Here is a 12,314-nt window from a genome sequence, read left to right on the forward strand (position 1 = left end):
GATCTGAAGTTTGTTTTGTCCGCTCTGAAGGTTGCTTTGTCGTCGCTCTCTGGACAGCGCACGACGACGATCCCTCGCCTACATTGATTTGTGGTGGGCCTCGGTCGACGTCGATCCGCTGGCAGTCCTGTCCAAGTATGCATTCCCCTTTGATGTATAACATCGTACACTATCCCGAGCCTGCGTAGTTTCTTGTCTCCCTTTCCCATCTCGACTACTATTTATGACTCGACAGATGTCGCACCTTGGTTCCTCGACCTCCTCCGTTCTGAATGGGCAGCCAAGTGTTTTTGTGATCGCGTCTCCTCCGTATGCCTACCCTTTCTCCCACTATTGTACATTAAGGACTATTGTCTAGTCGCGGCTAGTGTACGTACGATTACTAGTCGCGTGAGTTGGGTTGTTTGTGGTGCATCTTGTTTGATGCCGTGTACCCTGTGGTCTTGAGGATGTATCGAAAGCGAATATCACTTATTTCAGTTCAGACTTCTATGTGTACACGCGTCGGCAGGCTGACGACGCAGATTTCGGGGTTGAATGTGTGCTTTTCATAACCATAGCTGTCTCATACACAACAAGACAAGATATACGTGGACGCTGAAGACGGAAGCGAAGATGCGCGAAGCAAGGAAGCACAGCGAAGGTGAAGAGAGGGCGGGTGGGGGTAGGGGGTGTAGTGGAGGGACAGGCATGAGGATTGTGGTATGGCACACAATGTTCGTAGCCAGATGGAAAGAGAAAGATGTACGGAAAGGAACGAGGAATGAAGAGATCATGACGGTCATAAACACAAGATGGAAACATAGGATGTAAGGAGAGGAAGCCAGGCGGAGCTAGTACTGACGGCATGCCAACGCACGAATCTCGAACAGATACGACCGATCGGGCTCGCCAGAGGAGTCTGTCCGTGCTAGTGAGAGCCAGCCCTTCATCTCGGCGCGATGTCGCTCTTGCGCGACGCGGCAGTTGTCCGCGAACGACGCGTCGACGTCGCACACCATCGATGCACGCGAACCGCGGTCGCTTTCGCTCCCGGAACGCGTCCGCGAATGGCTTCGTGCCGGGCTGGGTGGCTGAGTACGTGTCGCCTCGCTGGGTGTTGCGGATATTTGTTGGCTGGCACGAATCGTGCCGCCCTTCGCCTCCCATTCGTCTTCGTCCTCGTCGTCCGCAAGGTCGGCGAAGACGTCGGGTTCTTCCTCGTCCGGCGGTAATGTCGATATCCAGCACATGCGCGAGGGGTCGAATATCATTGTGCCCACTACGCGTGCACCTGCTGCAAACGAGCTTACCGGCGAACCCATGGAGGAGCCAGTGAGGTGTGTAATTAGTGCAGGGCGGGTCGAAGAACCGACTGCTGAGTCAAAGTCGCGCAGAGCTTGGTCGTTACCCTCCCAGCGCAAGGTAATGGGGTTCCACTTCATCTCTCCGACGACTGTCTCGCGAATCAGTGTCTGTAGGATGCTGAGCGCATTACATGGGCGCTCACCTTTCGTTGCTCCTGTGCCGCCTAGGTTCCGAATCAAAGTAGGCTTCCTTCGGGTCTGCATTGCGGAAGGAGAGGTCTGCGTTTTCTTCTTCTTCACACCCAGATCCTCAGAGTGCTTCGACAACGCAGCGGCTGGTGGAGATTCAGGCTTTCCTGGGAAGTCTATGCGCCCCGTACGCTTCAGCGTCTTCGCAGGCGGCGCGCCTTTTGAAAGCTCTGCACAAAGCAACGCCACGCGAGTCCTCAGTAACAATCCGTCCACGATGGAACAAAGCAACTTACCATAACTACTCGAAGACAGCTCGCGTTTTCCTTTTCTCCGCAACGTGCCCTTGCCCAATGCAGAGTCGTGCGCGCCGGAAGATGCAGCTTTCGCATATGTTGCGCCTGGTACACGATTGCCGTAGCCTTTGGGCTCGACCCGAAACTGCTCCTCTTTGTCCCGGTCGAGAGGAAGGTCATCGAACCCATCGAGCTCGGCGCCATCGCCATACGTCCGTTGCCGCTTCGGACGTTTCATAACTTTCGGTGCGGTAGAGGCAGGCTCTTCGTTTGCGCGTGCCCAAGCCGGGACTTCATGGAGGAGGCCGACGGCGGTCGTGGGGGAGGGAGAGGGGATTGCGAACGGGGAGCGACTGCACTCGTAGGGGCAGGGAAGACTGAAGAGATGGGAGTGCGTGACTTCCAACGTGACGACGACGTGGGCATGGTGAGGCGCAGAGCAGCTGGGTTGGAGGACGGAGTCGACGGGCGCGTCGGAGGCACGTTGTACTCGAGGCCGTGGATCCGACTCGTAGAGTTCGCCTGCATCTTGGCCCGAGAAGACGCAGTTGGCGCATTGTAACTGGCCTGCACAGGGCTCGAGCCCGATCCCGAGCCCGATGCCTGGGCATTGTGAGAAGACTCGGATAGCGATGGTAAGGACGCCTTGCGTCCAAGCTTGTGCGTCGATGATGGTGACGTTGGCTTGAGGCCGGAATGTGACTTCTGTATCCGCAGGCCACCAGGCTTCGGGGTGAGGAAAGACACGGGGGAAGTGGGCGCAGCAGCAAGCGCTTGGCTATAGGTTTGTGAGCGTACCGGCTGACTAGGCCGTGATGGGGGGATGGAGGCGTCCCAATCTTTCGCAGCTGCGACGCGGATGAGATCGGCGGGGTGTTTGGTGATTTTGCACGATCTGTCTTAAGCCGCGATGGTGGCCGTATTGCCGTCGGCGGACGGGGAGGCGCACTCCTGCTGCGATTGCTTGGAGCAGCCCGCTTGGTCGATTTCGACGTGAGCAATCGGCTGGGGCTCAACTCAACGTCGTTGTCAATAACGAGACCCATTTCGAAGTCGTCTTCGGGGTCAGGGCTCGTGATCTTGACACGCTCGTCAGTGAAGGCGGTCTTCTTCTTGATCTCGAGGATTTTGGCAAGCTTCTTGCCTCCTGACTGGGTCTCAAAGAGACCTGTCGGGATGACAAGACCATCCAGCTCGCCGTCCTCATCTTCATCCTCGTCCTCCGTCTCGGTCTCCGGCAGCGACGCAGACGTGTAATTTGATGATGACGCGTTGTCGGCGAAGCCCAGTGTGGAGTAAGCGTCGGAGGATTGGGAGGAAGATGTCTGATCTCGGTCGCCCCATTCGAGGGACGCCTTCGAAGAGCGATGGGAAACGGGTCTCAAAGAGAGTTGTGTAAGTTCGGACGGCAAAGCAAAATCGTCCTCAAAATCTTCGTCAATGACGGGGGGAGGAGGGCGCGTGGATAGCTTGGGCAGGGCGGCGACCTTGATGGTAGACACGCCCTCCTCGTCCTCCTCGTCCGGTGGGGTGGGGAGAGGTGGCCTGATAGTGAACATCTGAGAGGACTTCCTCGAGGACTCGGCGCGGGCAGCTATGCCGTCCAGGACATGCTGTGCTTTTGCGCCTCCAGTCTTCCCGAGGTCCATCTCGACATCCCAGTCCTCGGCGGTGTCGTCCTTATCGTCCTCCGCATCTGAGGCGTGAATCGAATCGCCGTCGGGGAAGTCAAAGTCGGCGTCAGGCCACTCTTCCTTGGAGAGGACTATTAGGGGGGCCGGAATGGTGGACATCGCGTAGACCACGGTTGGCAGGGAATTAGGGCCCAAGCGTCGGGGCGAGAGGTATTAAATTGGTGACGAGATAAGATGTGAGAGAGCAAGAAAGACTATTGCGCGAACATCGAGGGGGGCGCGGGGGATAAGGGTAGGGAGGGCGAGCCTGTACTGCTGGAGCGAGGCGAATACTTGAGCGGAAGGGCGAGAGGGCGGCGGGCCTCGTGTCGAGCGGGATGCAGTCGCTCACAACACACTGCCGAGGGGCGCCCAGCCATGCCCAAACACCGTGGCCAAATAAACACACATGTAAACACACCCCGCCACACACGCGTCTAGTACGGCATCAGGCGCCGGAGCTCCCGCGCGTTGTGCTCAATCTCGTCCTCCGCGTCCGACTCCCCCGCCTTATTATCCTCCCCCTCCTCTGTCCACCCTTCCAGCATCTCATCAAGGCCGCGCCGCATCCTAATGCCCCGCTCCGCCATTGTCTCCGCCCATCCATTGAGCTCCCGTCCACTGAATGCCTTCCGCAGTGGCCCGAACGCGAGCAAATAGAGTTCTGCCCACGGTCATTTCACTGTCAGCATGCAGTCAATGCAACAAGGTTTCGCAAGCCACGCACCTTTCGCGAGGGGACATTCACCCACGGCTCGGAACAACAGCTTCTTGGCGCGCTCCAGGTGCCCGGTCTTGACTTCAAACTGCACGTACAATCGCCAGAGCGCAGTGCTGCCGCGTGTGCTGTACAATGGTCATATCGGCGACAATTAGCACTGAAAATACAGAATGACTCGTCGCACGAAATAGACGTACCGTTCGCTCTGCACCGCCGTCGACAGCCCACCTCGTGTCCGCTCCTGCTCCGCCTCCCATCGACCCTTCTCCCAGCTAGCGAGCCAAACCTCCGCAACCCTCCTAGATAGGTCTTTATCTCCCATGCCTACCTCCGCACCCTCCCCGAACAGGGTCTTGACGCGCCCCCAGATAGCCTGGCCCTTCTGGGCCTCTAGGAACATGCCCAACACGATGGTGTTGCTCGGGTACTGTTCGATAACGTGTTCCGCTCGCTCCCGCAACAAGGCTGGGGGCATGGGATTCCGGAGTACGATCCCGTGGACGTAGAGCAGCTCCAGGGATGCAACGGTCAAACTCTCGTGTGCTGTCGACTCAAGGTCCAGCGCGCTGAGGTGTACGTCAAGTGTCGCCAGCGCAGCGTCCGCGGAAGCTGTGAGGAGTTCCAATAGTGCCCATAGCTTGATACTGTACTCGCGTTCCTTCCAATAAGAAGACGGCATGGTTGTAGCTTCTTGGAGATGTCGCTTCGCTCGCAGGACGGCAATGCCTCCTGTGCCTTGAGATCCTGTGGACCGCAGGATGACCTCTGTCGCGCTATCGGGTTGACCTGCAAGCCACTCCATCTCCGCCCAGTCCCACCACAGCTGACGATGAGCAGCAGAATCGGACTTGGGCCTACTGAGGATGGTCCCATAGACTTTGCGTGCATCGTCGAGACGGCCTCGTAGTCGTCGCAGCCGAGCATGCGCAGCCCAGAGTGGCAGAGAATCCTGCGCAGAGGCCAGGAGTTTCTTCGATTCCGCTACAGGACTGAAAAAGTTATCAGGCAGTTGTTCGGAATGCTGAACGTGGACCGTACCTCTTAAGGTTGCATGCACCCTCGAATGCAAGGGAGAGAACATCCCAATCTGCGTTGTCTCTCGTTCGACACTGGGCAAATATCTCCCGAACCAAGTCCACGTCCAAATCTGCGACATCTTCAGGGCCCCACATAGTCCAGCGTGTGCCAGGTACCGCCTCCAACGGACCGAGCACACCATAGCTCCAACATTTCACGGGTCCGAATGCACTGGAGTACTCGCGCTCACGCCCAATAAGCACTCCTGCCTGCGCGTCGGCGGTAATACGTCTCGCAGCGTTGTTAGCCTCGGACGGTAAAACCGAGGCTAGCCGAGCGGTCGACGCAAGGTGTGCGTACGCCCACCGGTCATCCGTGCTCTCCTGCGGCGAGGACGTGAGCGTCGCCAGAAAGCCGGGGACATGCAAACCCAGGAATGCGAGCCAGATCCGTCTCAGTGCGTCTTTCGCCTCTGGTCTCCGTATGTCGACGAGCAAAGGCCGGATGTCTGAGAAGAGAATGGTTGCGTACGGGTCTGCCTCCGCTGCCTCGTCGAATGAGCGCGTAGGGAGTTGGTACGCTCGGTCTGAGAGGGACTCTGATGTTGCCCACCTTTGGAAGGGATCGCGCTTCGTTGAAGAAACACTGACGGTTTTGCGGGGTGAGGTCAAATTCGTGACATCGCCCATGGGGGTTGCTGCCCAGTATCCTTGGCCCCTTGAGCCGGCTTCGCCCATGCGGGGAGCTTCCGATTCCCAGAACTCTTCGAGGGCATCGAGCTGACTCTCGAAGGGCTGTCTAACCACGTCAGGGTGCGTCCTGTACGTCCTGAATTCAATGTATGTCAACACCTTTTGCAAACATGAGATATGCCAGTAGCGTACAGTTCAGCTTGAGCCTGGAATAGAGCGTTGGCACGCTCGACGTAGCCAGCGTCCCGGAAGCCAACAGCAACCCGCCAAAGGGCTCTCAGCATGCCGATCTCGTCCCCGCACACCGCACCGAGTACACGCTTCGCGTCCTCGACAATTCCTTCCACGCCTTTCTCCGCCCTCCTAATTCTCCAGTCGAGCCACTCAATCCACATCTCGATCCCACCTACCTTCAGCGCGTCCTCCCACTCCGCCCGCAACTTGCTTTCATGCCATGTTTCTTCTCCGGCCTTCAGGTACCGGAGCCTGAGAGCTTTGGACGATGCATTCCGCGGGTGGACGGATAGAGCCCGTTGGAGAATGGACAACGTGATCTCCGAGCGTGCCCTTGGGGCGTTCTTCGACGTGATGGGGACGGTGGAGAGCGTATGCGAGAGAAGGGACAGCCAGGTCTGGACTGAGGTCGGGTCGGCGGATAGCTGTTCCTCGAGCGATTTCAGCGTGGCTTGTAGGGACGTCATGGGAGTAGTATCCGAGTCGTCGCCTGAGCTCTCCTCTCCCTCGTCTTCAGAAGTCTCAGCTTCATCGGAGTTGGTGTCATGCTGTAGTTTAGTGATCGACCGGTACGAGGGGTCGCCTTTCCGCTCGCGTCCTGACGAAATACGTAGGAAACCTTCGACCTCATCATATTTGTACTTGTCCTCAGAGGAAGCCAGGAGCCTGCGGGTAGGTGCAGCATGCAACAAGTGTCGCGCGCTGGAGTCTGTGAGACTATGCATCTATATAACACGGATGAGCAATAGCACTCGTACGAGACAATGATGCAGACCTTCCGCCTCCCGCCCACAGCGACTTCGACTCCTTTGCGTCCTCGGTGCACAACCCTCCATCCATGCTCCAATCCAAGTATCGTCTTACCGCCTTGCGCTTTGTTAGACGTCTCCAGGGAAACTGCAAAGAAACTCACCACCGACTAAGTAATAGCGCGGGACGCTCCCGGCATACAGACCGCCGTACTGCACGTTTAGCGGATCACCCTTACGATCCGTGAAGTACAAGACCTGTTCTTCATGTGCAGCAGAGTCAAATGTCCTCTCAGCACGTATAGAGCTGTCCTCCTGAGCCTTCAGACGTTCATCGTCGAAGCCTGGGTAGGCTCTGTCCTCCTTATGCCTCCTGGAACTGCCCGAGTGCCGCTCGAGACTGTCACGGTCATCCTTGTCAGGTCTGTGCTTTCGTTCCTTGCGCATTCCCTGATCCCTATCTTTCTTCTTCTTCTTCCTCTTCTTTTCATCCGTGGACTCTACTGCAGGAGTCTGAGCGGGACGCTTGCTCGGACCGGGATCGAGGTCCGGAAACGACGTAAACGCAGTAGGAAAGGACGAGAAAGATGGCGCAGACATCGTGCACTTAGCCACAATACTGCCCCAAGTGTGTGCGTTGCGTGATATGCCAGCTAGAGAACCGAAGCGTATGACTTGGAGGCCGAGCTCGAGGACAACGTAGGGCAGGTTGTACTGAGGCGCCCACCGATCAGTCGCGGTTCGGTGACGCGGGACACGTGCTCCAATATACTGTTCCCGTTTTGGCAGTCAGAGCGATCTTCACTTTTTCTCCTACAGCCGTCAACGCAGCTGCACCGACGACTCACTTTCCTTAGCTGGACCGTCGCTGAGGACTCCTGACATCCATCATCTGGTTGACATTCACCTGATCAAGGAACCAGAATGCGGCCGTTGACAGAAGAGGAGAGCAAGGCTGTCTTCACGAAGTTGGCGAACTACATCGTATGTTGCAACCAAGGAGCTTTCCATACTTATCTCACGTAGTGCACAGGGGAAAAACCTCGTCCATCTCATTGACAGGGCTGACGAGCCATATTGCTTCAGGCTGCAGAAGGACCGTGTTTTCTATGTGTCGGAGTCTTCAATGCGCTTAGGCATATCGGTCGCCCGCCCGAATCTCGTCAGCCTTGGGACATGTTTTGGGAAGTTTTCGAAAAGTGGGAAATTCAAGCTTCACATAACTGCTCTGGATTATCTGGCGCAATATGCCAAATACAAGGTCCGTTGCGCAGCTCGCAGTGTTCGTTCAGACGCCTCATTTCCATCGCAGGTCTGGATAAAACCCAACGGAGAGATGCCGTTCCTGTACGGCAACCATGTGCTGAAGGCACATCTTGGACGAATAACGGAGGACACGCCTGAACACCAGGGGGTCGTAGTATTCAGTATGAACGACATACCATTAGTGCGTTTCACTATCCACGGACGTGTTCATATCTTAACCTTTTCCACAGGGTTTTGGTGTCACGGCTCGTTCCACAATAGATACTCGAAAACTAGACCCGACAGCGATCATCGTATTCCATCAAGCGGATGTCGGTGAATACCTTCGCGACGAAGTGAGTGCTGAACGGTGAACTATGGCACCCGATCCCTGATCGTACGCGCGTTATAGGAAACTTTGTTTTGAGACCCTGCGTCTTGGATAACACATTTTCACTGGTCTTATTGCGAGTATAATCTTCCTCTGCCCCGTGTAACGAAGTGCTCGGCCGGGTTTAGGGATACTAAAAGTACACCTCACCTTTCGCTCGATATTCACATGGGACTTTGTATCATATGGCTGTGTTATGCATGTACAACGGTGTGTAATCTCCGGTGAGAAGACGTCGTCCCCGACACAGGTGCATGGTATTTGCACCAGGTACTTAGGTACATAGCTTGAGACAACTTGAGGTCAATCGAGTGTTGACATTGAGACGCCGGCCAGTGGCACTGAAAAGCCCTTGGTCGCCGTGACTGTCGTCACGCTTTCCCCGCACGCATGCACGTGTAAGACGCGAAATGGCGTCCACCTCTACCTCCACGTCGCCGCACGACCTCTGCACGCAATGGACCGCGTTGGCGGACGAGGACCTCACCGCAAGAAAGGTCGACGAACTCCTGAGACCCGTTTCCGATGACTTATGGGTAGCAGCCGCATGTGCGGACCGCATTCTGGAGGACGCGATCGTCCAGAGGTCGGTATTGGACCTAGGAATCGAGCGGACCGCTTCCGCCATCAAGAGGGTTGGCGTGGCATATTCCCGGCCTTCACAGCTCCATGAAGAGGAGGACCCGTCGGAGGATGGACCTGAGAAGGACAGAGTCACGGAGGGAGAGCCTCAGGAGGACCTGACAAGACATACGTCTCTAGTCTCACACTTCCGTGGCGAACCCGCCGACGTGCAACTATGTCGTATACGCGCCGTCCTGCTCGACCGACTGGATCGGTTGTCAACATTTGTAGAGGTGTGCAAGGAAGCCCCGCCCAAGGAGACGGAGGAGACGGTCGATGAAGAGTGGGAGGACCCATGGGCGGACGAAGCCAACGACACCGCGGCAGAATCGTCACCGTCTGCTACAGAGCCGCCACTTCCTCTATCTACGTTCCTCACTGCCGACCTCCTGCAACTAGCATGCATGCTCGCGTCCTCGGAACATGCGTCAGCCCTCCGCGTACTCATGAATCGACTCGGGCACCATATATGGCCATACCGGTTCTCGGTCATCGACTGTATTCCTGAATATGCACTCGCCACTCAATTCCTCGATTCTCTACCGATCTATGATCCCTCAGGCGACAAGGAGCAGATACCGAAATTCTCCCCGTGGAGGAGTGAGCCTGACTTCTCGGAACATTCGGTACTCCCTGCTGCCCTCGGGGACGCTGAAGTCCCCCTGGACTTCTCCCTTCAAGCGCCTGTCACGACTGACCTGTCTTCCCGACCAGACCCTCTGTCGGCACAAGGTCTGGCAACATGGTACCGGGATCATATAGACCTCATCATTTCGTCGACCGGGATGATCGATGCTGCCCTGTTGTTGATTCAGCATGCTGCTTCGCAAGGACTTCCAGGACTCGACGAAGTAGGCGAGGAGCTGAGTTTACTATCTCGCTTGGTGTACGACGCCCCTGCCGTTCCAACCGACACCGACGAGGACTGGACGCTGGCCCGGTGGAGGTCTATGGAACCGTCGGCAGTAGTGCGTGCATACCTCACGCACTCCACTCCGGTCACGGTTGCAAAAGATATTAGTAGACTCGTCATGCCATATCTTTTCGTACTCGAGTCGCGCGCAGAGCGGGCAGGCACCCCAGATCCGTCCCTACCAACGCGGCTCTTGTACGAGTACGTCCTGAATGCGCCTCTGGAGATCGTCGCAGCTGTCTTCGAGGCATCGAAACCGACCTTATCTCCCGCCCAACGACTCATCCGGAATGACGAGGACATGGCACGCCTCGCCTTGGCGTGTTTGTACGGGAGCGACAGCCTGGACGAATGGTCAACGATGAGCCGCATCTTCGAGTGTCTTCCTGCATGGGAAACAGCCAATGACGAAGACGAAGCAGACGAAGCAGACACTACCATCGCTTCGTTAGGTGCTTTCGTCGCCCCTTCCACTACGCGACAGCGTGCCACCCCAGCAGATCTGATGCTCTTCTTCCAGCCCCTCCCTCCGTCTGCCTTGTCGCGTGCTCTGGATGTTTTGGACGTTCATCTGGAGTCTGGAGAGATTCTGGCGCGATGGGAAGTCCCAGCGCCCCTTCGCTGGTTCTTGCAAAGCAACGGCAGCATTGCCGAGCAGCGATCTTGGGCGAACCGGATGGCGCGGCGCGCTGGAGGTACCGACAAACTTGAGACGCAAGAAGACTGGGAATGGCTCCTGGAGGATATGCTCAAGCTCTCGGAGTCGGGTGATAGCGGAGCTTGGAGCACATTCTGTCTGCTATCTCAAGATGATATAGCCCGCATCTACTTCAGCGGGTTGCTCAGCACAGGCAGTAAGTTCGTATGGGGAATTTGTGTTGCGCGTTGCTCACCTACTGCCAGAATTCGACATCGCGAAGCACTTGTTGCGTTCATCTAGCATCAGCATGTCATTGGAACCATCCGTCATTGAAGACATATGTCTGACGTGCTCTCAAGAGTTCTACGACAACGCGAGCTCCGGTAATTACCATTTCAGCGATATGAAACTTGCCTACGACTGGTAAGCAACACGATGAAGGCCTGTGAGATTTCTCTGATGCTGAGCCCTTGTTTCAGTCTTGACATCCCTGCGCCTTCCGAGCGGGTCATCAGGGAGAGAGAATTCATTGAGGCGACCACTCGTCTTTGCTCTTTCAACCTCATGTCACGCCCAGGCATCCCGATCACCCCTCTTGAGATTCGTCTGACAAAGGACCGCTTGTCCCTCGTGTCGCGAGTGCTTTCCAGCAACAGCGACGCATACAAGCACACGCAAGTCATTCTCGACTTGGTCTACAAACTGGGATTCAGAGGAGACGTCGTCGCTGAGGTCAAGACCTTGGCCATGCTTGTCGAGACCGCCGTGCAAGCCGAAGACTTCCCTCGTGCATTCGAGACGAGCCAGAGTATGATTGACACTGTTCTCAGTCTGAGATCGACAGTGCCGTCTGGCCTACAAGACTCCAACGTGGAGGAGGCGAGTGAAGTATGCTGGGTCGCTTGCTACCAATTGGGACGTCATCCCGAGTTCGAAGACGTACCGAAGAAACTCACACTGGTGGGACGTGCCCTGGAGCTATGTCCGTCGGACAGGATGGCGGATGTCCTGGCAGTCTGGCATCGTCTGGAAGACGAGGATTTGCAGCAGCGACGCGAGCGGCTCGATGCCCGCCGCAAAGGTGGCCGGACGGTACATGCGCGCAAGCGTGCGCCCACAGCGCACGACCCCGTTGCTTCCCTTGCAGCTCGCCTACAGCACCTTCGGATGCCCGACTTCCAGATGCCGCATTCGCCGCTCACGGGCGCAGAGGATGCAGCGGCGCTGGCAGGCAAGGCATTCAACCGTGTTGCGGCGAACTTCCCCTTCTCTGTAGGCAATCGGGGCCGTACGCTCACGGGCGAGAACGGTAGTGGATGGGGCAGCAGAGAAGGTAGCAGAGCACCCGAAGACGGGGCAGACGTTTCGGTTCAGGCGTCTCGAGTCTTGCAGGCTGGTATCGGTTGGTTATTGGGTGGAGATGATGATAATTAACGTATGTCACGGACATCGTGGACAGTAGCAAGTAATATTACACATGCTTCATGCATCCATAACTATGCGCGTTGTGCTACATTGACACTGGCTTCATCGTGTTGACATCTGCAAGCTAGGGGTCTGAGTCTGCAGCAATTACATGGCAGTTTTCTTCACCGTGTCACACTCCTGAGTTATTATGTCGCTTTCGACCTCTCACCAAACATA

At 56.6% G+C, this 12,314-nt stretch overlaps 4 protein-coding genes across 4 annotated transcripts; 2 read left to right on the top strand and 2 right to left on the bottom strand.

Annotated features, from left to right (window-relative positions):
• Positions 1–833: 833 nt before the first annotated feature.
• On the bottom strand, positions 834–3,564 carry B0H18DRAFT_1081422 (uncharacterized protein; the record flags this gene model as incomplete). The annotated part of the gene is made up of 4 exons (XM_048031392.1): positions 834–1,705; positions 1,772–2,062; positions 2,116–2,549; positions 2,570–3,564. 4 exons carry the CDS (start codon positions 3,562–3,564, stop codon positions 834–836), a joined length of 2,592 nt encoding a protein of 863 aa, XP_047900245.1.
• A 317-nt stretch (positions 3,565–3,881) lies between these two features.
• Positions 3,882–7,457, bottom strand: B0H18DRAFT_1113028 (NRDE-2, necessary for RNA interference-domain-containing protein; the record flags this gene model as incomplete). The annotated part of the gene is made up of 7 exons (XM_048032893.1): positions 3,882–4,108; positions 4,172–4,290; positions 4,363–5,154; positions 5,204–6,010; positions 6,067–6,833; positions 6,884–6,975; positions 7,022–7,457. 7 exons carry the CDS (start codon positions 7,455–7,457, stop codon positions 3,882–3,884), a joined length of 3,240 nt encoding a protein of 1,079 aa, XP_047900246.1.
• A 213-nt stretch (positions 7,458–7,670) lies between these two features.
• On the top strand, positions 7,671–8,787 carry B0H18DRAFT_1091436 (cytosolic large ribosomal subunit protein). The gene is made up of 5 exons (XM_048032296.1): positions 7,671–7,841; positions 7,891–8,118; positions 8,170–8,304; positions 8,354–8,458; positions 8,515–8,787. Exons 1-5 carry the CDS (start codon positions 7,782–7,784, stop codon positions 8,527–8,529), a joined length of 543 nt encoding a protein of 180 aa, XP_047900247.1. The 5' UTR covers positions 7,671–7,781; the 3' UTR covers positions 8,530–8,787.
• On the top strand, positions 8,767–12,263 carry B0H18DRAFT_969389 (Sec39-domain-containing protein). The gene is made up of 3 exons (XM_048043592.1): positions 8,767–10,884; positions 10,934–11,093; positions 11,150–12,263. Exons 1-3 carry the CDS (start codon positions 8,904–8,906, stop codon positions 12,102–12,104), a joined length of 3,096 nt encoding a protein of 1,031 aa, XP_047900248.1. The 5' UTR covers positions 8,767–8,903; the 3' UTR covers positions 12,105–12,263.
• The last annotated feature ends 51 nt before the right edge of the window (positions 12,264–12,314 follow it).

This window comes from Fomitopsis serialis, assembly GCF_022376445.1.
Source record: "Fomitopsis serialis strain Sig1Antser10 chromosome Unknown B0H18scaffold_2, whole genome shotgun sequence".
Classification (NCBI taxonomy): Eukaryota; Fungi; Basidiomycota; class Agaricomycetes; order Polyporales; family Fomitopsidaceae; genus Fomitopsis; species Fomitopsis serialis.